This window comes from Theobroma cacao, chromosome 1 (genome assembly GCF_000208745.1).
Source record: "Theobroma cacao cultivar B97-61/B2 chromosome 1, Criollo_cocoa_genome_V2, whole genome shotgun sequence".
In the NCBI taxonomy this organism is placed as follows: Eukaryota; Viridiplantae; Streptophyta; class Magnoliopsida; order Malvales; family Malvaceae; genus Theobroma; species Theobroma cacao.
This window is the reverse complement of record NC_030850.1, coordinates 7,838,932-7,864,407: the sequence shown is the minus strand read 5'-3', so window position 1 is coordinate 7,864,407 and position 25,476 is coordinate 7,838,932. Positions and strand designations below refer to the sequence as shown.

Genomic DNA, 25,476 nt, shown 5'->3' with positions numbered 1-25,476 from the left:
TTTTTATAAATAAAATTTCAAATCATCTATTCAATTACTTATCTCTCTTTTTTTATAAATTATTTTCTTTCTTTAGACTAAATGCTCAAATTAAGGCAAAACATTTGGACACTTTGTCAATTAAAGCCTAATCATTTTAATTGTAATAATTAAATACCAAACATTTTCAATTTCTTACAATTAAGGGTTAAGGTGAGAGTTCAAGTGAAAGGTGTTTGACGTGTTTAGGACACGCGCATGACGTGAACGTTAAATTTTCAACATTGCATGTAACAATTAAATTTTCAATATGATATGCAACTAAACCTTCAATATTATGTGTAACAATTAAATTTTCAATATAACATTTAACAATTACACTTTCAACATCGTGTGTAACAATTGTTTCTAATATGATATATAAAAATTAAATTTTAAAACATGACGTGTACCATTACATTTTTTAAAACTATCATTTTATCAACTCACGCGATTTTTTATCACGTATAATACACGTTTCATCTATCTATCAACTTAACCTTTATTTGTTTAAAGAATAAAAAACGTTTAACTTTGAATTATTACAATCAAAACATTTAACTCTTAATTGAAAAAGTATCTAAACTTTTAATCTCAATTTAAGCATTTTAACTTTTTACTTATCAAAGTCTCTTCTCTTGCTTCTATTTTGGTTGGGTATTCTTTTTCCACCCACCCTTTACTAGTCCACCCCCACAGAGAATAAAGAGTTTCTTTGGCACTAATTTCCTCTCACTACACTCTCGCCATCATTGGCATTCTTCCATTTCCTTCGGACACCCCTCATTGTTCATCAAAATTACAGACCCAAAAGGCAAGAAAGAAAAAAGAAATATCTACAAAATCACTTAATGATCTTGAATTGAGGTCAATTTGGTGTATAAATGAGGAGCCATTACTTCAAACTAGCACCCAACAAAAAAAACAGGAAAATAGACAGGAAATCCAAGCTTGCGCAAGACTCAAATACCCACAGATGATGACATGCATTTTTTATGGTTCTCTCACTATTTTACAACCATCCGCTATCAGAAAAGCCAAAAGGGTAGTATAAATACAGATCATGTAAAGAAGGTAAAGCCCACAGTAACAACTTTTTTCTCCTACCCGTATTAATACCAACATGAAGAATTTAATTTATTGCTAAGGATGATTCTCAAATAATTTGCCTCACCTTGAAAGGATAATAAATAATGATTCTTCACTGTTCAGATCCCAGCTGAGAATATCATTGATCATGCCATATTTACCTGATCATAATATAGACTGGTAAGACCAGAAGCTCAAACAATGCTCATATGTAAGGTGTTGCATGACTTGCATTTTCTTGCCATGGAAACCAATGAAGAAGCTTGAGCAACATCCAGTTGTATACAAATACCTACACCGCACAAACCCCACAGAATCACTTATCTGCTTTTTTTGACATGATTCGAAAAAGAACCCGTTCTTTCTTCTCTTTTCTTTTTTTTCCCTTCTTGTTTCTTTGTATCAATGAAAAGGGTGCATGGTAGACAAGGCTCCTGCATTGCAAGGGGCTGGGTTCTTTATAAATGACAATAATTCAAATTAATCAATTTCCTGCATTCAGTGTTTGTTCTCAGCAGTGTGCTGCTGGTATTTTCCCATTCAATTTAACAGGACGTAATAAAATAAGTCAGCAGCAATTACCAGGCTTAAAATACTGAAGCAGAAGCATGAAGTCATCGTGTCCAAGAACACTGGGTCAGTGATGTTATGTAGAAGGTGCTGCATCAAAAGAATGAAGAATTTCTTCCAGCACTGCTCTTGTATGAGTATCAAGAGGACTTTTGGGCTTGTCTGAATGAGCAATATTGAGAAGGTAGAGCTTCTTTGACGCCACAAAAGCAGCTGAAAAGATCCTCTTCATTCCTCCCCTGGTGCTATCAACCTTGTACTCAAACTCATACACTTGTAAGCCTCCCTGACCTAGTCTCTCTGCAACTCCAATTACCTCAGCATCCTTTGTGCTTTCCTATAACAATATTGTTATTTCCTTAAGACATCAAAACTGAAAAAAGAAATAGAAAAACAGAAACCATGTTCACTTCAACTTATTCGATTTAAGATATAAATGAACGAAGTATATTCAGCACAACTACAATACATAAAGAATGAAACTTAATTAATATGAGATTACGACTTCTTGCATCCTAGGCAAGAGAATAAATTGTATAATATATGATTAAATGATATCGTTTGTGAAACGGTCATACGGAGCTAATTCTTTCCTTACGTAACTGTACTCTCAAATCCAACTCTAAAACTCGTACACCAAATTATTGTTATTTAGAAAGACCTAAAATCAATTTAGAATAGACCAAATAAATTTAGAACCTTGTCGAATAAAACAAATTTAATGGGTGTGAAATGAATTTAATAAGCGACCAATCACACCTTATAAAAAAAATTAATGACAACTCTCACATTTTCACTTCAGGGCAGACAAGTCCCTTCTTGATGTGGCGATTGCCACACTTTCATGTTGTCAACTGCCACACTTTCATGCAATCGAATAGAATGAATTTAATCTCTTGATGTGGCAACTCCCACACTTTCACGTTGTTGAATTGAACGAATTTAATAGGTGAAAAACAAATTTAATTAGCAGCCAATCACAACTTTCACGTCCTTGAATAGAATGAATTTCACACAAGCAGACGAGTCCTCTCTTGATGTGGCGACTCCCACATTTTCACGTCGTAGATTCCCACACTTTCATGTCGTTGAATAGAGTGAATTTAATCTCTTGATGTGGTGACTCCCACACTTTCACTTTGTCGAATAAAACGAATTTAATAACTATTAAATGAATTTAATTGGCAACCAATCATACTTTTCATGTTGTTGAATAAAGTGAATTTCACACATTTTTTATAAAAAAATTAGTGGTGATTCCCTATTTGATCATGCTATCAAATAGAATGAATTTAATAAGTGTGAAACAAATTTAATTGATGATCAATAACACCTTTTATATCGTCAAATATAATGAATTTCACCCTTTTTTCATAAAAAAAATTTAATTAGCGACTGTTCATATAAAAAAATTTAATTAGTAGTCAATCACACTTTTCACGTTGTCAAATAGCAATCACACCTTTCACATCGTCGAATATAATGGATTTTGCACCTTCTTTATTAAAAAAATAATAATTAATGGCCAATCACACTTTTCACGTTATTAAATAGAATGAATTTCACACCTTTTGTATATAAAAAAAAATTGGTGGCTAGTTTGAATTTGATCCTTTTGGAACCATAAAATCTTTCCTTGATGTGGGATTCACAGATCCTCGCTAAAACCATAACATCTCCACTTCAACGAGGATTTACTGTCCTTAATGGCATATTGCTAGTACCATAGACCTCGCTTTGATACCAACTCTAACAACCTAAGTCCAAGATCTATTGGTCCAATAACTTTTTAAGTCTAAATCATGTGGCTTTTAAAAGCTTAAATTCAAGTTGCTGTGGCAGTTGACTTGGATTCTTATATAGGTATAAACAATCACATTTACATCTGATGTGGGATGGGATATTACAATCCCATCCACTCAAATTCTTGATGTCCTCATCAAGGTCACATATTAAATCATAATCAAAGCCCATTCTATAAGACCAAAATCTCACTAATGCAATGTGGAAGCCCACGTCAGGTTGGCACATGCGCTGATACCAATTTCGTAACAGTCCATCTTAGACCATGATCGGCACAAAGACATACCAGGCAAGCCCATTCAACCCAAGTAAGCCTCCAATACCAAATTCATTTGGATAACAAAACATGATATTTGAGAGAATACCTCATCACAATAAGTATACATGTATATATAATTAAACTCAAAAGTATATTTCTTCTAAAAATTTAAAACATTTTCCAAGAACATGTATATGTGAAAAACCATGAAAAAAAAAAACTCGCAAGTTCGTATATCAACATATAGTATGCCAACCAATAGCTAAGTATAATCATCACAATATGTTTAACCAAATTAAAGTATGACTCAAATTCAGTTGAACAACTCAACAAAAAGTGGGAAACCTCTACAGGATGCATTAACATCCACCTAGCAAGCGCTAGCAAAGAGAAAACCCTTGATAAGCCAACTAAAAATCTACTGATCTGAAAACAAAAATAGATATTTCGTAGGATGAGATATAAAAGCTTAGTAAGCAAATACATGAGGGGAACAAACAAAAACAGAGGAGCTTTTGAATAAACAAATTCGCATAAAACATGCTACTATTCAAATCAAATCCAAGATCTGATCAAATACATTTAAAAAGAGGGAATTATACATTCATTAAAATACAAAAATTATGCTTAAAGTCTCTTAGAAACTTGGTCTAAGGTTGTCCAAACAAACTCCTCAAAACAAGGTCAAAATACCAAAACCACTGTAATTTCAACTATAGGGATCAACCTTTCCTTGATGAAGGATTGATCCTTTGAGACAAAACAATTCATTGGTGTTCTGCTAGCCAAGGATCGACCCATTGGTCCTTAAGGGTTGATCTCTGCACTTCCAAAATTCAACCTTAAAACCTTCCAATTTCACTTTATTTACCTTGAGATCAATTTTTCTTTCTTATCCTTTAAATCTAAAGTTCCAAAATACCAATGATTCTACATTTAGTGAACCAAACATATTTCTATAAGAGAATTTGATCCAATCAGTTTCTAAACATACATTACAAACATGTAACTCAATAATGATAATATATGCATTCCAAATAGGCATATGAGCAAGTATAATATATGAATAATCATGTAATACAAATGATCCAAATATGATTATGCACCAATCTAATGTACAAGTGTATTACGGCACGCGTTCGTTCGTACAATGTAACACCCCATAACCCCGTATAGTAGTCGACAAACCATGTCGATAAGATGAAGGGACAAAGTGAAACATTTTGGGTCTCTAGGAGATAAGTGAAGAATTTTGAAATAAATAAACCATAAAGTAAAAATAATATAAAGAATAAAAATGTGAGTGGTGGGTGGAAGGTGATAAAGCCTTTTGTCATGTGATTTTAACACATAAAATGAGTGAAGAAGACAAGTCAAAAGTCATGAAGTCATGGACAAGCTGCCCATGACAAAGAAAATGTGGAGAGCAAAGAAGAGATAAGATGAAGGAAAAGTCAAAAGAAGAAAAATTGCATATAAAAGTTAATATTTTATCTAAATCACCTAAAAACCGACGATATTTTTTTTTATGAAAAATGTTGTATTTTTTTCATTCTTTTTGGGGATTTTCAACAGCCCATATCGACTGCCACTTGGCTTGTAGGGATTACTAGCAGCCTATATTGGCTGCCACTTGGCATGCAAAAAGTCCATGCTTATCTTGACTTCATTGGTATTCACGGCAAGGAAGGGAAATATTTCTTTTGCAAGACTTTTTTCTAATTCTTTTTCCCTTTTAAGTGAAAACCCGAGCTTTTCAAAACCCTCCACAAAAAACTCTATTCAAGAAGGAAGGAATGGAAACAAAAAGTCGGCCAACGTTGGGTATTCCACTATTTTTTAGGAAAAAGAGATCTATCATCATTTTTCTTAAAAACCCCATATATTTAAAACTTTCTCCCAAGAGATTTGAGCTCGTTAGCATTGATATTGGAGTTAGGGAATTCATGGTGAAGGTAAGATCTTTAGTTTTAAGTTATTATAGTTGAGAATAAACGGTTGCTCATCATCATATAAATATGTATCCCATCATCATATAAATATGTTCGCATAATACACAAGGGTTTGTTTCCAAAACTAAATATACTATAATTGACCCGACCTCTAACAGCGGAGCGACTCGGAATAGGTTGCTAAAAGATGCCTTACCTACATCGTAGTGGACCATAATGCCAATGAATAGCTCGTTAGCTAATCACTATTTGTAAAAGAGAAATAAGGGGGTGAGTTTCACAAACTCAGTGATCATCGGCTCCGTGAGCAGGGAATAGGTTGGAAACAAGCATAAAGCAGATAAATTTGAATGATAAAACCGAACAAGAATAATAACCTTGGAATAAAAATCAAATAAAAAATAGGGGGTTTATGCCTTGTAAACATGATATCATAAAATCATCGTGCAATATTTCACTTGGCAAAACGATGCCGAAATCACGTGTAGCAAAACAAAGTTCAATCATAGAAATCATCACTTTTTTATCAAAGTACCAGAAATGTTATAAAAGTATGCACGCTCCTGAAATGTGTGGCATAAAAATACATCAAATTATAAAGCCACATAAACTAATTCATGATCGTTAAATAAGCGCTGAAAGCTTTTATTCAAATAAAGGGAGCTATCGAGAAAATATTAACTCTCCACCATGCAAAAGAGTACACGTAAAAAAAAACCCACAAGGCTCTCGAGTAGGAAAACATAATATCAACACGTGGACCCACTTCCACGTAATAATATCCAGGAACATCGCTTCTACTGAATTCTCACATGCCATGGCAGTCTCAACAATGTTGGCCAACATTGGAGAAATCAAACGGTCGCAACCGCGAATATCACTAGTGGCCTAGCCATGTATATATATCACAGGCCGTGGCCTTGTCACACCTAAAAGCCCATTGGCAACCCAAAGGTTCCCTAACTAGAGCTCACTCATGCGCGAGGGTCACACTTAATTGATGTGACATCCAACCTACTCTCGACGCTCTCGGTTTTTCAAAACCGTTTAAAACCAAATCAAGTTTTTCAAGGCTTTTTCTTGTAAATGTTTGAAATCCAAGTTCAATAATCGTTCAAATTTCTTTTGACATTCAAATGGCATGGTGTAAACCCGTGTACAAAATTGAAATAAAACCGATGCTCAAATCTAGCATTTTAAATCATTTAATGGATGCATTTAACTATACATACCACACAAAAATACAAGACACGAATTTTGATGCAAAACAGTATAAAAGGCTTGTTTCTCGATTTTTAAAGCACTTTACATGTATAACTTATATATATATCCAAAACGATTTCTAAAAACAACTTGCATCCACAATTTCCTAAAATTTTTACCAACTCATGCTATCCACAATTTTGCATTTAATGTAAAACTATACGTACATATTATATGGGTACGAAAATTTTTTAAAATAGACACCCCCTGCTCACCTTATAATAGCGGGATGCTTCATCGCTATTGATTTGGGTGCGTATCTAGCTAACTTTAGTTGCCGGTCACTCGTTACCTAGTCCGTCACACCACCACGACAAACTTTCCTCATCTACGCACGTTCTAGCAACAATTCAAACTCAATATATTTAATTATATACGTGTACGAGCAACATTTCAATTAATTAATCCTTAATCTAATTTCACATTTTTCATCCTCATCCTTCATAATAATTTAACATGCAATCCACATACATGCATCCATTTCTTTCAAATCTTGGGGGACCTTTGCTGCCTTAAATAATTTAATAAAAAGGTTCAACCGATTGAGTCAAATAAAATAACCATATTCATAATTTCTTACCTCTCTAAAAAAACTCCCAGCTCCTTAACTATATTGTGGAGCCTTAACTCTCCAGAGATCACTCTCCACAAGCTTGGGTTGAAAAAGAAACGAACACGCAACAAGCTTCTCCAAATTGAGTTTACTATTTGCTACACAATCAAGACAATGATATTCAACCGTTTATTCTCAACTATAATAACTTAAAACTAAAGATCTTACCTTCACCATGAATTCCCTAACTCCAATATCAATGCTAAGGAGCTCAAATCTCTGGGGAGGAAGCTTTAAATATATGAGGTTTTTAAGAAAAAGGATGATAGATCTCTTTTTCCTCAAAAATGGTGGAATACCCAACGTTGGCCGGCTGCTTGTTTTCATTCCTTCCTTCTTGAATCAAGTTCTTTGTGGAGGATTTTGAGAAGCTCGGGTTTTCACTTGGAAGGGAAAAAGAATTAGAAAAAGTCTTGTATAAGAAATATTTCCTTTCCTTGCCGTGAATACCAATGAAGTCAAGATAAGCATGAACTTTTTGCATGCCAAGTGGCAGTCGATATGGGTTGCTGGTAATCCCCAATAAGCATGAAAAAAAATGCAACCTTTTTCATGAAAAAAAAATGCCGTTGGTTCCTAGGTGATTTAGATAAATTATTAACTTTTGTATGCAATTTCTCTTCTTTTGACTTTTTCTTCATCTTTATCTCTTCTTTTCTCTCCATATTTTCTTTGTCATGGACAGCTTGTCCATGACTTCATGACTTTTGACTTGTCTTCTCCACTCATTTTATGTGTTAAAATCACATGACAAAAGGCTTTATCACCTTCCACCCACCACTCACATATTTATTCTTTATATTATTTTTACTTTATGGTTTATTTATTTCAAAATTCTCCACTCATCTCTTAGAGACCCAAAATGTCTCACTTTGTCCCTTCGTCTTATCGATATGGTTATGTCGACTACTATACGGGGTTACGAGGTGTTACATACTAAAACTCATTGCCAAAATCCAAATGTGCTACAACAGTTACAAAATTAAAAGGTTCTAAGGCAACTAACAAAGTTCCAAAAGTGCTAAGGTACCTAACAAAGTCAAAAGGTGCTAAAGCACCTAACAAAATTCCAAAAGAGCTAAAGCACTTAATAAATCCAAAAGTGCTAAGGCACCTAACAAATCACATTATCAACCATAATCATTGTGAAAACCCAAACTATTTTCATTTCAATTTTTGAGTCATTTTGAAACGAAGTTTTTCAATAATTTGAAAGGCTTGTTTCCCATGAAAACATATATATATATATATATATATATATATATATATAATATTCATATCTATATACATACATACAGAAAACATTTCATTCTAAACCTTTGGCATTGAACACATTCAATCGATCATTTAAATTTTCATGCTTTAATAAGCTTCTAAAATATGCTTAGGTATACTTAAAACAATTTTAAAACGTGTATCTACTCACAATACTTTTCGAGCACCTTCAATTGATCGAATCTCGCTCAACACGGCAAGTTAAAATCTTCAATAGCACCTAAGTTAACAATGGATCATAAATATCAATATAAATATTCTAGAAATTCGTAATATCTAAGTACCCACTTTTAAACTTGACTATATTTATTATTAATAATATTCATCAAACCTTCTTCCAAATTTCATATTTATCAAATAAATAGCTTACTTTACCTGTCTTTTCTTGGTGAGCCTTTTATTGGAGGAATCTAGCCAAAACCTTGAAAATCTAACCCAAGATTTTGATTTTAGAGAGAAAAGAGCTAAAATCTTAAAACCCATAATTTTAAGAGTTGAAATTCTGACTTTTAGCATTGAGAACTCAAGGTTAAATAATAGAGTTTTTAGGGTTTTAAGAGGAGAAGATTTTGAGAGAAAATAAGAAGAAAAATGAGGAAATAAAAAGTGAAGAGTGACCCATGTTTAGGAGTTTTAATGTTTTATTTTTTGATCCAATTATTCAAGGATCGACCCTTTAAAGGGCAAGTGTCGATCTCTGCAATCTAGAGAGCATCTACCAAATTTTTATGTCTAGGGATCAACCTTCCATTCATGGGAATTGACCTTACATTAGAGAGAAATTAAGGGTTCCATAAGCTCACCAAGCTAATTATCCTATTCATCCATGTAATTAAGAATTTACGAGTTTCACATTAGATGTCATAGTCCCAACAAGGAGCCTTAAATCGTACATTAAAGAGAATACATGGTCCCAGCAAAGAGCCATATATCCCACATCGAAGAGAAGCTCCTAGTGGGGGAGCCAATAGAGGATGTCAAGGTCCTAAAAGGAAGCGACAAATTTCACATTGGTTGTGTACTAGAGTGAAACTAGGCATTTAATGGTTCACACCATCTTCTTATGAGATAAAACTATGAGGCTAACAAGCCAAAATAGACAATACCTTACAGGTTGATGTTGGTGTGGACCGCGACAGTTGGTATAAGAATGGACTCTGAAAGACTAACAATTTGCCACTGAGGACAATGTGCCCTTAATGAAGTGAGGGAAGATGCACAGTCCTAACAGGGAACCTTGAATACTACATTAGAGAGAATACATGGTCATAACAAGAAGTCATAAATCCACATTGAAAAGAAGCTCTCAGCAGAAAGCTAAAGAAGGATGTCATGAGCATAGAAAGGAGCCATGAATCCTTCGTCAACTGTGTTTAAAAATGATATTGGGAATATGTACTAGAGTGAGACTAGCAATTGAATGGGTCACACCACTTTCAGCTTATGAGATGTTTTTTGTGAGACAAAATTGTGAGGATAGCAAACCAAAGTGGATAATACCTTGCAGGTTGGTGTTGGTGTGGACCGTGGCAGTTGTTTTTAATCTAGACCACACACCTCTATACTCATATTTTGGTACAATATGCAAGGTTGTACATTGATGAGATTGTACATGGTGTCCTCATCACAACAGTTTTAGATTGGGGTACTCAGATTACTAGTCGATTTTGTGGAAAACTTCATGAAACTTTGGGCACCAAATTGAATTTTGCCACAACCTTCCACCCTCAGATCAATGGACAATTTAAGAGAACTATTCAAACTTTGGAAGATATATTGAGAGCTTGTGTGATTAACTTTGTGGTCACTTGGGATTGGCACTTACTATTGGTGATGTTCGCCTACAATAATAGTTACCAATCTGGTATCCAATGGCACCTTACGAGGCATTGTATGGTTGGAAGTGTAGGTCACTCATTTGTAGGATTGAGGATAGTGAAAGGAAACTTCGAAGATAGTTTAAGACGCCATTGACAAGATTCATATGATACGAGGGTGAGTGTTAACGACACAGAGTCAATAAAAGTGTTAAGACGTTGAGACTTGGAATAGATTGGAGCTCCAACGAATGGCGAATGTTTTTTTGAAAGGTTCACCAACTAAGGGTGTCATGAGGTTTGAAAAGAAAGGGAAGTCAAGCTCAAGGTATATAAGCCTTTTTTGAGATCCTTGAGAGGATTGGAGTGTAGCATATCAACTAACATTTCCCCCAAACCTTTCTAGTATCCATTCAATCGTCCATGTATCTATCCTCAAAAAGTATAATCTTGATCCAACTTACATTATCATAATTCCCATGCATGGAGGGTCAATCTCTATACATAAAAATTTGGCAAATAGCTCTTTAGATTGTAGGCATCGACCTTTATCGTTTAAAGTCGATTCCTTAACCTAAAACACATGAAAACAAAATTTTTGATGGTAAGGATCGACCCCTACCCTTTTAAGGGTCAATCCTTAGACACTTTGATAAAAAAAAACCCCCAAACTCGAGCCACTTTTCAGTCATTCTTTCATTTTCGTTTTTGCTCCCATTTTCTCTCAAAATCTCTTCCTCTTAAGGCTCTTAATGCTCCATTATCAAACCTTGGATTCTAAGTGCTAAATGTAATGATTTCAACTCTAAAAATTATGAATTTTAAGATTTTAGCTCTTTTCTCTCTAAAATCAAAATATTTGATTAGATTTTTAAGGTTTTGGCTAGATCCCTCCAATAAAAAGCTTACTAAGAAAAGATAATAGGCAAAGTAAGCTATTTATTTAATAAGTATAAAGTTTGGAAGAAGGATTGATGAATATTCTTGGAATTAAATGAAAATAAGTCAAATTTGAAAATGAGTATTTACATATTACGAATTTCTAGAATATTTATGATGATATTAATGATCGATTGTTAACTTCAGTGTTGTTGAAGATTTCAACTTGTCGTGTTGAGAAAGGTTTGATTGGTAATAAGTGCTTGGAAAGTATTGTGAGTAGATATGTGTTTTAAAATTATTTTAGGTAAGCATGTTTAGAGGTTTTTAAAGCATGAAAATTTAGATGATTGATTGAATATGTTTGATGCCAAAGGTTTTGAATGAAATGTTTTGTAACGTATATATGTATGTAACTATGAATGTGTGTGCATGCGCATGCGTGTGTGTGTGTGTGTGTGTGTGTGTGTGTATTTGTGTTTTCATGAGGAACAAGCTTTTCAAATGATTGGAAAACTATGCTTCAAAATGACTTGGAAATAAAATGAAAATAGTTAGGGTTTTCACAATGATTATGAATTGATGATGTGATTTATTAAGTATCATAACACCTTTGGAACTTTATTAAGTATCTTCACACCTTTTGACTTTATTAAGTGCTTTAACATCTTTTGACCTTATTAGGTGCCTTAGCACCTTAAGACTTTATAAATGCTGTATGTAATGCCCTGTACCCTCAGTATAAAAGCCAATACGACATCACTTTAGAACAAGGGCCAATTGAAGCTAAATTAAGCACGAAAGAGTGGAGACAGGTGGAAGGAATATTTTGAAATAAAATATTCCATACACGAGAAAATAATAAATAAATAATAATATTCTATCGATAATGAGTTAGCAAAGTTAAAAAGTGGTTGGGAATTGAACCAGGGCGAAGTGAGACACTTTGGGACTCGAAGAGACAAGTGTAGAATTTTAAAATAAAATAATATTTTTATTAATAAAATAATATTTAAATATTATTATTTTATATGTTGTTGAAATTAGTCATGAAAGATAATTAAATGGCTAATTTTGGTGGGAGAGAAAAAGAATGAAGAATTTTGAAAGAAAGACGACGTTAGTGGGACTCGCATGCCTTTATTAAATAAAACAAAAAAAGATAAATGTATATTTAAATATTATGCAGACGTGTTGGTGAAGTATGAATTGGATATTTTAATTGTACAAATGCAAAGGATGAAAAAAAGGAGGAAATTGGAATTATAGGAATGATGGGAGGACTTAATTGAAAAAGATGAGAACTTTCGAGGGTTAAAAGGAAGCTTTGACTCTTTTTTTTTTCTCCATGGCCGACCATCATTATCCAAAAAAGCATCATTTTTCTTCTTTTTCTTCTTCTTTCTATCACCACTTTCCTCTTTGCAATAAAAATCAATTTCTTTTCTTTTTCTTTTTTTCTTTTCTTACTTCTTCATTCTCCTACCTCTTTGTTCATTAGACCCACAACTCTCAACTCCATTTTTCATCACAACCGAACCTTAAGAGAGAAAAAGGAAAATCTATCTTTCTTTTCTTCAATTTCCATTTATACTCCACTTTTATCAACACTTGAGCTTTTAACTTCAGATCTTCATTTTTAAACACACTAACAAATAGTGTTTACAACAAATCTCACGATTTACATTTAAACAACCATACACACACACAAAGACCCTAACTACTAGTGGAGTGACTTTGGACGTAAGTACTAACATTGAATGTCATGGTAAACCTACTGAAAGATAGGTAGGAGGGAACACCTTGACCTAGGATCCAATTACCTTCAAATTTGAAAACCTAAAACATGAATTTGAAAAGAATGAGTATAAACCCAGTGAGTGAACATAGAAAGGGAACCAGCAACAATACGGAAGGTTTTAGGAAACATGATACACTTATGTAAAAACAATGCAATTTATTCTTCGAAAACAAAACCCGATGCTATGTTGTCTTTTAACTCATTTTGGAAATATTTAAGAATTTCAACTTTCAACATTCAATGTAATCACATTTCATTTCCCAAACATCTCTACTCTATAGGGCATGTACATATGCGTATAAGAATTCATATATATATATATAGATATTTTCAAACATACATCAAATACATCAAGGTCATGTCCAAACTAGTCAACATGGTTCAACACATACAACCACCGACCTCAACTCAGCTCATGTGCACTCCCACACCGCACATAGCTAATACCATCATGTGCATTCCCACACCACACATGGCAAATATCATCTCGAGCTCCCATACCATACACCACCATCACTGTAATGTGCACTCCCATACCGCATGCGCACAATTATAACTATCATTCAATATTACCTTTCAAGGCATAGCACACATAATAACGGGCAACAAGAATCTTTGCATAATAATACATTCCACATAGTTCATAATTTTATTAATCATTTACATGGTTGCACAATCCAACATTCAAGAAAAATAATATTAACCGTTATGCCACTAGTTTAGAACATCTCAAGATTTTCAATGCATCACACATCACAATTCAATGGGCAATTCAACAAAACATTTCAACACGTGATTCATCACATTATACATTTAACAATATAGAGATATCATTCGTGAAATGCTTGTTCCCATGCATATTTTTAAAAGAGTCAACCAAGAATATTTTGAGTACTTCATTCAAACACATGCATTTACCCAAAACATTTTAAATGCAAATTCACTCACCTTGGTTATGCCACCTTACAAAACTAGCACCAATAAGACCTTAATTCAAGTTAAGTCTTAAAGTACCATTAAAACCTATATTTACCAATAAACAATAATAGCCTCAAATATATCATAAATTTGAACTCAATAACTCTAATAAACATACACTAGATAAACTACATTCTAACCTAAAATTTAATCTAGAATTCTAGTCTAATTCACAAACCCATTAAACTAACTATTCAAATTTAAAGTTTCTTTACCTTGGTGATGTTGAGGTTATGAAGATCAACAAAACTTATAATTTTCAAGAAAAAGAATTTTGAAGAAAATTGGAAAATAAACTCTGAATATATAAACCCATAAATTCTAAAATTTAAGAGTTAAAAATGCATACCTATTAGCTTTAAAAATAAAGATCTGAAGCTATAAGCTTAAGTATTGATGAAGGTGGAGTATTAATGGAAAATGAAAAAAAGCAAAAGAGATTTTCCTTTCTCTTTCCTAGGGTTCAGTTGTGATGAAAAATGAGGTTAAGAGTTGTGGATCTGCTGAACAAGGACGTAAGAGAATGAAGAAGTAAGAAAAGAAAAAGAAAGGAAGAAAAAGAAAAGAAATTGATTTTTATTGTAAAGAGAAAAATGGCGTCGGGAAGAAGAAGAAGAAGAAAAATGATGCCTTTTTGGAGAATGATGGCCGACCATGGAGAAAGAAAGAAGAGTCAAAGTTTCCTTTGGAAGCTTTGACCAAGTTAAATCGTAAAATTGCCATATAACCCTCCAAAGTTCTCATCATTTTCAATTAAGTCATCCCATCATTGCTTTAATTCCAATTTCCTCTTATTTTTATTCTTTTGCATTTGTACAATTAAAATATCTAATTTATACTTCACCAACACATCTTTATAATATTTAAATATACACTTACATTTTCTTGCTTTATTTAATGAATGCATGCGGGTCCCACTAACGTCGTTTTTCCTTCAAAATTCTTCCTTACTTCTTCTCCCCCACCTAGATTAGCCATTTAATTCTCCTTCATGACTAATTTTAACAATAGATAAAATAATAATATTTTAATATTATTTTATTCTAAAATTCTCGTCTCTTCGAGTCCCAAAGTCTCATTTCGCCCCAGTTCAATTCTCAATCACTTTTTAACTTTGCTAACTCATCACCGATAGAATATTATTATTTATTTATTATTTTCTCGTGTGAAATATTTTATTTCAAAATATTCCTTCCACCCGTTTCCACTTTTTCGTGTTTAATTTAGCTTCAATTGGCCCTCGTCCTCAAGCGACGTCGTATTGGCTTTTATACTGAGGGTACGAGGTGTTACACTCTCCCTCACTAAAAAAAGAATTCATCCTCGAATTCACGTCTGCGTCAGGCGATTGTTCTTTTTCTATGATCTTATTCCATTCACTCTTTCATAGGGAATTTTAATTTTTCACTTTATTTACTTTCGGTTCGGATACATCACTCACAAGGTTAAGGTACGTAACTTACATCTATTATCGTCCTTGAATCAAAACAACGATACCTTTCAACCATTGTTCTCTCTTATCACTAAGATCCCAATCTCAATCATACCAATTCCGATCACAAATCGTACTTGTATATATCTAATCACCATCTCTTTACTTCGTTTCTTGTCAAGGTTTTTGACATTCATTCATCTTATTTTCATACATTACTACATAACTTATAGCATTATAAACATGCCATATTCATTCTTATACATGTTTTCAACATTAGAAGAGGTTAAAGCTTTCAATTATTCCCACATACTTTATGTTTACCTTGTTTCTGTGCGATTCAAAACTTCTTAGTTTTTCCGTTAATTGCACATTCAAAGATTCACTCTTCTACATAAATCTTAATCCGATACAATTTAAATCATGTGAAAAGACAACTCACTTGCCAATCCCTAATTCTAATTGCAATCTCTTCCACTCACCACCGAATTCTTTTCATTAGTTCTAAACCTTCATGTCTCTGAATGTACTATAATTACTCTGATTTGCACCTTTTGATCATCATTGACAAGATTAAATTTTGTCTTCCTTAATTAATTTCTCCAATTACTCATTTGTAATACTATCACCATTTATTGTCCACCCCTTACACTATCGCCTTATGGAGAGTCTAATATAACTATGTCTTAGCATTTCATTAATTCTTACATCTCAACCCGATTAATCACTCTTGTATGGCTTAACCACACTACAGATTCCATTTCTTGATATTCTTTTTTTGACTATTACTCCTAAAATTCCTTATATCATCATAACTTAATTTCCGATAAAATCTCCTATCATTGTATCATCTACACAACTCATCAAACATATTGAGTTCAAATCTCAAATCACTATGAATAATTCTTTACTTTAGTTGGTCACAATAATTAACTCCACATATCCATATGTAAACACACATTTAAATGTCGACATTCCTCATTATGTGTAGGAATCCTTGTGTCAAATGCCTTCGGACTAAACTTGCCTTTATTCATTCCAATACACAACCAAGATTCAATACCATATTCTCATAACACATGATTTCCCCTTACCTTTCTTAATTTTGACATTTTTTTTAACTTACTTTTCCATAAGCCAAGTTTAATCCATAAACATTTGAGTATAATCAACTCTAGATCACCCTTTGGATGTTTAAGTTACCATTTAACTGACATCCTACCATAAGTCATTTCTTATGTAACCCATATGAATTCACATTATGTCTATGCATAGCTTCACATAATTTACATGTTTATACTCTTTTCTTATCATTTCCAATCATATGCATAAGTTTTAGTGTACTATATATATATATATATCCTTTTGCATCACAATGTCATTAATCACATCTTACTTGCTAAAAGTCATTTTCATCAATTTATAATCCAATATTCGTATATGCTTTATAATCTCATTGATCCTTCATGATTCATCCTTACTTGATCATTGCATCTTATGCAATATCACAATTTCTAAAAGTCATCATAATTTCTCAATTATCTTCTATACCTCCAACATATATATTATATCCTTATTGCATTTTGATATTAGTTAGTCGCTTAAAACTTAGACTCATTTGAATCATGCATGCCTCGTGTATTTTTCGAATTCCAATTTCTACATTAAGAGGTTTTTATTATCCGATGTCGTTATCAAGGTTACCTTCAATCATCTTTTGTACGATTCTTTTATATTAATATAACATCATTCTCCCTTAGCCATTATACAATTTGTACTTGTGATTGCAGGACTTGAAACAAGATTCTTCTCAAGTACTTCTCAATGTCAATGTAAGTATCACTTTCAACTTTCAACTTCCTTTTTGTAACTAAATAACTTAATGTTTGTTTTCACAAGATTCATAGTAGGATTCCTCTTTAGCATTTCCTTGTAGATACCCACCTTAAACTTATGTTTCACCACATATGATCACATAACCCGTGGTTTAGCCATTAGGCTCTTTAGCAAGTTTCAAAATCGCACATATTATACTTGTCGCATATGATTGGTAATTCCTTCTCAAGGATGTTCATGCATTCCCGAAGCACTTAATCACTTATTTGCTCATTAACATTCCAAGCATATCATTCCAAAAAGCATGCACTTATTCACCAAGATAGTTAAATGCATCCTCATATATTCAATCTTCAATTTATCTTCATGAGTTTCTAGCATTCCACATAATTGGCCCTGTGTTGTTACTAATCCTTTTCATTCAACTAAATGAAGACAAGATTTGTACATTCTCATAGCAATACTTTATGTTTTAAAGACAACATAGCATCGGGTTTGGTTTTCGAAGAATAAATTGCATTGTTTTTACATAAGTGCATCATGTTTCCTAAAACCTTCCGTATCGTTGTTTGTTCCCTTCCAATGTTCACTCACTGTGTTTATACTCATTATTTTCAACTTCATGTTTTAGGTTTTCAAATTCGAAGGTAATTGAATCCTAGGTTGAGGTACTCCCTCCTACCCATCTTTCAGTAGGTTTACCATTACACTCAATGTTAGTACTCACGCCCAAAGTCACTCTACTGGTAGTCAGGGTCTTTGCATATGTATATGATTGTTTAAATGTAAATCGCAAGATTTGTTGTAAACACTGTATGGTAATGTGTTTAAAAATGTCATCATAGGCTGGCAAATAACAACACTATTTTGAGAAAGGTATAAACTTGGGTTTCATGAATTATTTTCAATGCAATTTTCATTAGAAGTTATGAATTATAGATCTTAAAACAAATATGGCTGGAAGATGGACTAATGAACAGGTTTACGTAGAGAGGCTTGCTTGGGCCTAGTGGGTTATGCCTATTCGGCCCATGCACCGGTCATGGCCCTAGATTTGAGTTGTGACACTGTAACACCTTTGGATTTTGACCACGAGCCTTAGCACGAATGAACATGTGCCTTATACACTTAGATATTGGATTAATGCATAATCATATTTAGATCACTTATATTATATGATTGTTTATATATAGTTAAACCTTTATAATTTAATACCCTTGGAATCATGAAAATTTATTAATTAATTGAGATATTATTAAATCAATAAATTGGTAATTTATTAATTTATACATCAATTAATCTTTTTTGATGCTTAATTGATGTATGAATTAGTTGTTTGGCATCACTTTTGGTATTGGAGCCTATCTCGTACAAAGATGTACTCAAAGCAATAATCACATTGCATATTTTTCTCTTACAATATGAAAAAAACTACACCAAAGCTTTTTAATGCACAAAGAAAAGTTAGAGAAGAGGTCCAAAAAAACATTAATTTCAAGAGAAAACAAGCAACATTGGAGTCATTTAACAAAAACCTCTTAATTGAGTCCTGTATATATATAATTTTGATGTATAAGAAGATTATTAATTTATATATTAAATGGGGCTTATGTGTTTTCCTTTAAATATATTATCTTACAAAGCGAATTATTAATTTACCACATTGGTCTCAAGTCAAAACCAATAAAAAGTATTATTTAATCGAGGTTATTAATTTCTCAAGTATTAATTTATAAAGGTTATACTCAATTATGTTGCTTACATGCCTATTTGGAATGCACACATTATTATGATTGAGTTACATGTTTATAACGTATGCTTGAAAATTAATTATGGAATTGATTAAATCAAATTCTTTGATAGAAATATGTTTGGTTCACCAAATGTAAAACCATTGGTATTTTGAAAATTTAAATTTGAAGGATTGGAAAGAAGAATTGATTTCAAGGTAAATAAAGTGAAATTGGAAGGTTTTAAAGTTGAATTTTGGAATTTGAAAGTGCAACGATTGACCCTTGAGGAGCAAAGGATCAATCCTTAACTAGCAAAACATCCAAGGAAATATTTTGTCTTAAAAGGATCGACCCTTTATCAAAGGAAGGTCAATCCCTACAATTGAAATTATATTACTTTTGGTATTTTGACATCGTTTTGAAGAATGAGTTTAGGTAACCTTAAAAAAAGTTTCTAAAGGACTTTAAGCATAATTTTGGCATTTTAATGGATGTATAACCCTTTTTTTAAATATGTTTGATCAGATCTTAAATTCGATCTAAAAAGTTATCTGTTTTATGTAAATATATTTATTCGAAAACTTCTCCATTTGGATTGTTCCCCTCTTGTATTTGCTGACTAAGATTTTATATTTCACCTTACAAAATATTTATTTTTGTTTTCAGATCAGTAAATCTTTAGTTGGCTTACTAGGAGAGTCTTCTCTTTGCTAGCACTTGGTAGGTTGATGTCAAGGCATCCCATAAAGGTTTCCCACCTTTTTTTGAGTCACTCAGCTAAATTCGAGTCATATTTTGTTTTGATTAAACATACTTTGATAAATTATTATACTTGACCATTGGTTGGTATACTATATGTTGATATACAAACTTATGAGTTATTTGGTTTTGATGATTTTTCACATATACATGTGTTTGGAAAATATTATAAATTTTACTTTCAAAAGAAATATACTTTTGATTATAATTGTATATGCATGCATACTTACTGAGATAAAGCACTCTCTTAAATGTCATGTTTGGTTATCCGAATGGATTTGGTATTGGAGCCTTGCTCGGGTCGAGTGGACTTGCCTACTAAGCATTTTACCGGTCATGATCCGAGCTGAGTTGTAACAAAATTGGTAACAAAGCATTTACTAACTCGATATGGACTTCTACATTACGCTGGTGAGATATTGATCTTATGGAGTGAGCCTTGATTATGATTTAATGTATGACTTTGATCAAGGCATCAAGGATTGGAGTGAGTAGAATTGTGATACCCTATCCCACATCAAATGTGAATGTGATTGTTAATACCTATATAAGAATCCAAATCAATTACTACTAACAATTAGAGCTTAAGCTTTTGAAGGTAACGTAGTTTAAAATTGAAATGTTATTGGACCAATATTGCTTAAACTTGGATAATTACCTTGCACCTATCAAATGCATCTAACTAAATGGCTAGCTCAACTATGTGGTGACATATAGTAAGTAAACCTACTGTCATCTTGTACTGCATATCTTGCACTTCTTTCATCATTTCAAAAGTTTTAGTCCAAGTAGATGTAAAATACGTTGCAAACCGTTTTATTCAAATGATACATGGGTCAAATATCAACTTAACTTCCTAGTAATTTTTTCATATACTCTTGAACTAGAATAAATGAAATAAAGAAAAGAAAGTAGACAAATGGGAAGAAACCATAGGCTTTCTAAGGAAAAGGTGAGGCAAGTACTTCAAGTTGCAGCATGTCTTCAACTATTAGACTAAATGCTCAATTTGAGGTTAAAATCTTAGGATTTTTGTCAATTTAGGACCAAATGCTTTCAGTTCTTTGCAATTAAGGGCTAAGGTGAAGTTGTCTAACGTATATAAGACACACGCATGATGAGAACGTTGACTTATTGTGTGTAATATAAAAGGGTAATTTTGTCAAAAAATCTTTTTTATTAAGTTAAAACAGTTCAAATTATAACGTGTAACAATTAAATTTTTTAACATGAAATGTAACAACTAAATCTTCAACATGTTGTGTAACTACATTTTTCAACATGACATGTAACTACATTTTCAATATGACATGTAATAACTAAATCTTCAACAAAGCTTGTAACTACTACATTTTTCATCATGATGTTTTTTAACAACTACATTTTTCAACATGACGTATAACAATTATTTCTAACATGACATGTAATAACTAAATTTTAAAATATGACATGAAACACTATATTTTTCAACATGGTGTTAACAACATTTTTTTTTATGAAAAGTAACAATAACATTTCTAAACATACCATGTCATTAACTCATGCAATTTTCTGTCGTGTGTAATACACGCTACATCCACCTGTCAACTTAATCCTTAATTGCAAAAAATCGAAAACATTTGACCCTTGATTGTTATAATTGAAACGTTTTGCCCTTAATTAAAAAAGTGCCGAAGCGTTTAATCCCAATTTGAGCATTCAACTCAACTATTATCAACCCGTCCTCAACATGAGGAAATTTCATGTAGAACTGCCATCATTTAAGCTATGAAGAAGAAGGGTTCTTTTTTTTCCTTTTTTTTTCTTCCAATTTTGATTTAGCTCAATTATGGGAGGGTAATTAGACCAAGGCATGCCTACATATTGGCACACACACGCAAAGAAAGAAAAAGATAAAAAAAAATGATGATGTTGATTGAAAAACTATCATAATTATAGCATCATGCAACTGGCAAGTAATTTTTGTTAGAAAATATGATTTTTGATAAAAAAAAAAAGATAAAAGAACGATGATGATGTTTGAAAAATTAATCAAATTTAATATACATTACTGATTTCATAAATGATGAATACTAACTAGTATTTTCTCCTAGAGCTAGGCAAAGCAAAGAAATTCTAATCAGGTAGTGGCAATTCTCCTTTATGTTGGAGTTAATGCTTGCATGTGTCAAGTGGACAAAATGACAAGTGACAGTCCACTTGGATATCCTGCATGTTTGTGTGTGTTTTGCTTAGTAATGAAGACTACTACATGTAGCTATGCATGTTACTATGACAAACATGTTTTACACTTGTTTCTCATGTATTAACAAGTGTTATATCTGTTGATGACTTGTGTCAATGAAGCTGTGTATATATTTGTTGAATATGAATGAAACTAGCGTGGCCTTCTCTCTTTGTATATTCTGTTTTAGAGATATAAAACAGAGGTTGCATACAGCAGCCATTTACTCTCTTTCTCCCAAAATTATAACGTGGTATCAGAGCACAATTTGAGTTCTTACAGGACCAAAACTCTGAATATCACCACACGACCCTCCAAACAATAACCCACCATTGAAGCATGGCAAATAGCATTATCTTCTCTCATCAAACATCACCATTAAGTGAGTTTGAGGTCTTTAAGATGAAGGACAATGAAGTGTTGAAGGACTGCAGAGATGAGCTAATGCAAACAACAAATCAAGTGAGATTGTTGGATGAGAATATTCCAGGTAAAAGTGTTGTGGAAAAAGTCTTTGAAAATGCTTTGAGTGCAAAATTCAAAGGCAAAGTCATGTTTGAGACAACACCAAGAAAGGAACCTAGTGAGTCAAGGGAGAAAGAAAAGAGAGGTCATCAACACAACAAGTCTCAGCTCAGGAAAAACAAGTTTCAGATTTGTTCACACAAGCAAGGAATAGTAGCACAAATTACTGTTGGAGCTAAGTATATGGCAGCTGTTATAGTTGCAAACCAAGCCACATGGATGAGAAAAGTGCTCCTCCATTTTGGAATGCCTCAGACAAAACCAACTGAGCTGTTTGTGGTTAATAAATCAACACTTACTGTTGTCAAAAATGCAGTCTTCTATGGAAGAACAAAACACATCAGTGTCAAGTATCATCTATCAAGTGATGCTGAAAAATGTGGTAAAGTGTTCATTCCTCACTTTAGTTTTGAAGAACAATTTACTGACATGTTGACCAAATCACTGAGCAAGCCAAAGTTCAACTATCACAGAGATCAACTAAAGGTTCTCCATACAAGCATTAAGGGGGAATGTTGGAGTTAATGCTTGCATGTGTCAAGTGGACAAAATGACAAGTGACAGTCCACTTAGATATCCTGCATGTTTGTGTGTGTTTTGCTTAGTGTTGAAGACTACTACGTGTAGCTATGCATGTCACTATGATAAATATGTTTTACACTTGTTTCTCATGTATTAACAAGTATTATATCTGTTAATGACTTGTGTCAATGAAGCTGTGTATATATTTGTTGAATATGAATGAAACTAGCTTGGCCTTCTCTCTTTGTTTACTCTGTTTTAGAGATATAAAACAGAGGCTACATACAGCAGCCATTTACTCTCTTTCTCCCAAAATTATAACACTTTATCTATCAAGTTGATTTGTGTTTATCTATCTTTGCCCTGCCTAGTCTTCATATCAAGGCAACATTGTTTTTTTCCAAGTACAAAAACACTAGCATATTATTGACATGCAATTTTTTGTCATGGTCGATTAAATTTAGACGCCATGAATCAAATTAATTGCTACAAAACCTCTTGAAGATGGATACAATGAATTTGGGGTCACATGAAAATAAAAATAAAATTCCTCAGGAAGAATGGGAATGGAACCACTGACTGTGATAAAAAAGAATGAATTGGGGGTCAAAGAATTTGTTTTGTTACCTTGCGTTTTTCAGCCTGTATAAGCTTATCAGCCACAAACTGAGGAGTACCAAATTCTCCAAGGCTGTTTAAACGAACCGGGTTCACAACAACCCCAACATTGTTACTTCCCTTGTTTGCCTCCTCAAACAACACAGTTGCCCCTGCTTTCTCAATCTTAGCCACCCATCCCGTTATTACATGCAAAGAAAATAAAATACCAGTTGTTAGAGTTAATGTAGAATATTTTTCCATTTAAAATTTCCCATTTTAACCATATAAATAAGTAAGTACCTTGATCCAAGAAGAAGGTCTGAGGAAAGTGAAACCCTCATCGACATCGGTGTATCTCTGAAGCTCCAATTCTTTGTCAGACAAAGCTTTAGAAATGTCTGGCAAAAACCCATTGAACATTAGTGCAAGAGCTGAGAAATTCAGCCTTCTCTTGCTCAGGGAAAGTGACTGTCGCAGTGGGTCTTTGTTGGGAACATTGTTGTTTTCCTGATAGTGTTGGCGAGCTTTGGGTTTGAAAGAAGGAAACTTCGGAGAGGAATGGGTATGCTTGTAGCTGTAGGAGAAGGGGCTTTGGTTTGAGAGATAGAGGCAAATTTGCGAAGCCATATCAGTGAACAAGAGGAGAGAGGCTATGTCCGGGTTAAAATTATGGGCCCCGTTCCCTTACACGAGCCTATGATTACGAGTCACACACCAATTATTTGGAAACACAATACTCAAGCATCTATATATCTCAGGACGCATTTAAAAAAAAATTAATAAACTATTCTTTCATTTTTATTTTTTAGGTTACAATATTTAAATTAATTTGATTACATTAATATTATATTTTTTTGATTACATTAATATTATATTTTTATCCTTTAACATATGTTCATTTTAATTTTTTTAAAATTCTAATACATTATTTATATTTATATGCATATAGCTCACCTGTGGACCTTTTGTGGTACAAATTTAGTACTTAGATTATATAAAATAAAATTTTCGACACTTAATTTATCAATATTATTTTTTAATTTATCAAACAATTGGCTAAAAAATTGCTGCTCTTATGGATCTATTCGCCATGATAAGACTTGGGTGGAGTTTCTTATGCAAAATTAGTTAAATTCTCCACCAAAGTGATAAGATCCATTTTTACTTTTTTTTTTCTGTTAATGATACTTCTAAATTTTTTTTTCAATTAATACTTTGTGAATAACGTATGTTCTCATAAAAGATTAGATTATTACTTTTACTAAATAAAATTATCAAAACATGTTTAATTCGAATTTAACCTATTTATTCACATTTGAAAATATTTTTACAATTTTACTAAACAAAATTAATAACCTAACCCCTTGTAAAAATAAAAATTATTTAGATAATATTAACTTGAAAAAAAAAACCCCACAAAATGTAATGTAAAAAAAAACTGAAACTACAAGAAGTGTAAGTAAAATTTACCCAAAATAATTATAATTTCTCATTGATTAGTCAAACATTTGGATATATGACATGATTT

The 25,476-nt window shown here is 32.6% G+C and overlaps 2 protein-coding genes across 2 annotated transcripts; both read right to left on the bottom strand.

Moving 5' to 3' along the window:
- On the bottom strand, window positions 848–24,651 carry LOC18611928 (psbP domain-containing protein 2, chloroplastic). Its single transcript, XM_018123986.1, has 5 exons — window positions 24,249–24,651; window positions 23,976–24,131; window positions 1,690–2,014; window positions 1,340–1,399; window positions 848–1,268 (listed from the first exon to the last, which is right to left on the bottom strand). Exons 1-3 carry the CDS (start codon window positions 24,573–24,575, stop codon window positions 1,754–1,756), a joined length of 744 nt encoding a protein of 247 aa, XP_017979475.1. The 5' UTR covers window positions 24,576–24,651; the 3' UTR covers window positions 848–1,268; window positions 1,340–1,399; window positions 1,690–1,753.
- On the bottom strand, window positions 7,060–8,004 carry LOC108662791. Its single transcript, XM_018124567.1, has 3 exons — window positions 7,736–8,004; window positions 7,535–7,665; window positions 7,060–7,293 (listed from the first exon to the last, which is right to left on the bottom strand). Exons 1-3 carry the CDS (start codon window positions 7,892–7,894, stop codon window positions 7,236–7,238), a joined length of 348 nt encoding a protein of 115 aa, XP_017980056.1. The 5' UTR covers window positions 7,895–8,004; the 3' UTR covers window positions 7,060–7,235.

Excerpts from the sequence above, each read along its gene's own strand:
- LOC108662791 (XM_018124567.1), bottom strand. The coding sequence starts at position 7,894 with ATGAAAACAAGCAGCCGGCCAACGTTGGGTATTCCACCATTTTTGAGG. Across the intron at positions 7,666-7,735 it reads TTAGGGAATTCATGGTGAAG|CAAATAGTAAACTCAATTTG; the intron begins GTAAGATCTTTA and ends TTGATTGTGTAG. Across the intron at positions 7,294-7,534 it reads CTGGGAGTTTTTTTAGAGAG|AACGTGCGTAGATGAGGAAA; the intron begins GTAAGAAATTAT and ends AATTGTTGCTAG.
- LOC18611928 (XM_018123986.1), bottom strand. The coding sequence starts at position 24,575 with ATGGCTTCGCAAATTTGCCTCTATCTCTCAAACCAAAGCCCCTTCTCC. Across the intron at positions 24,132-24,248 it reads GACCTTCTTCTTGGATCAAG|ATTGAGAAAGCAGGGGCAAC; the intron begins GTACTTACTTAT and ends TGGGTGGCTAAG. Across the intron at positions 2,015-23,975 it reads TACAGGCTGAAAAACGCAAG|GAAAGCACAAAGGATGCTGA; the intron begins GTAACAAAACAA and ends ATATTGTTATAG.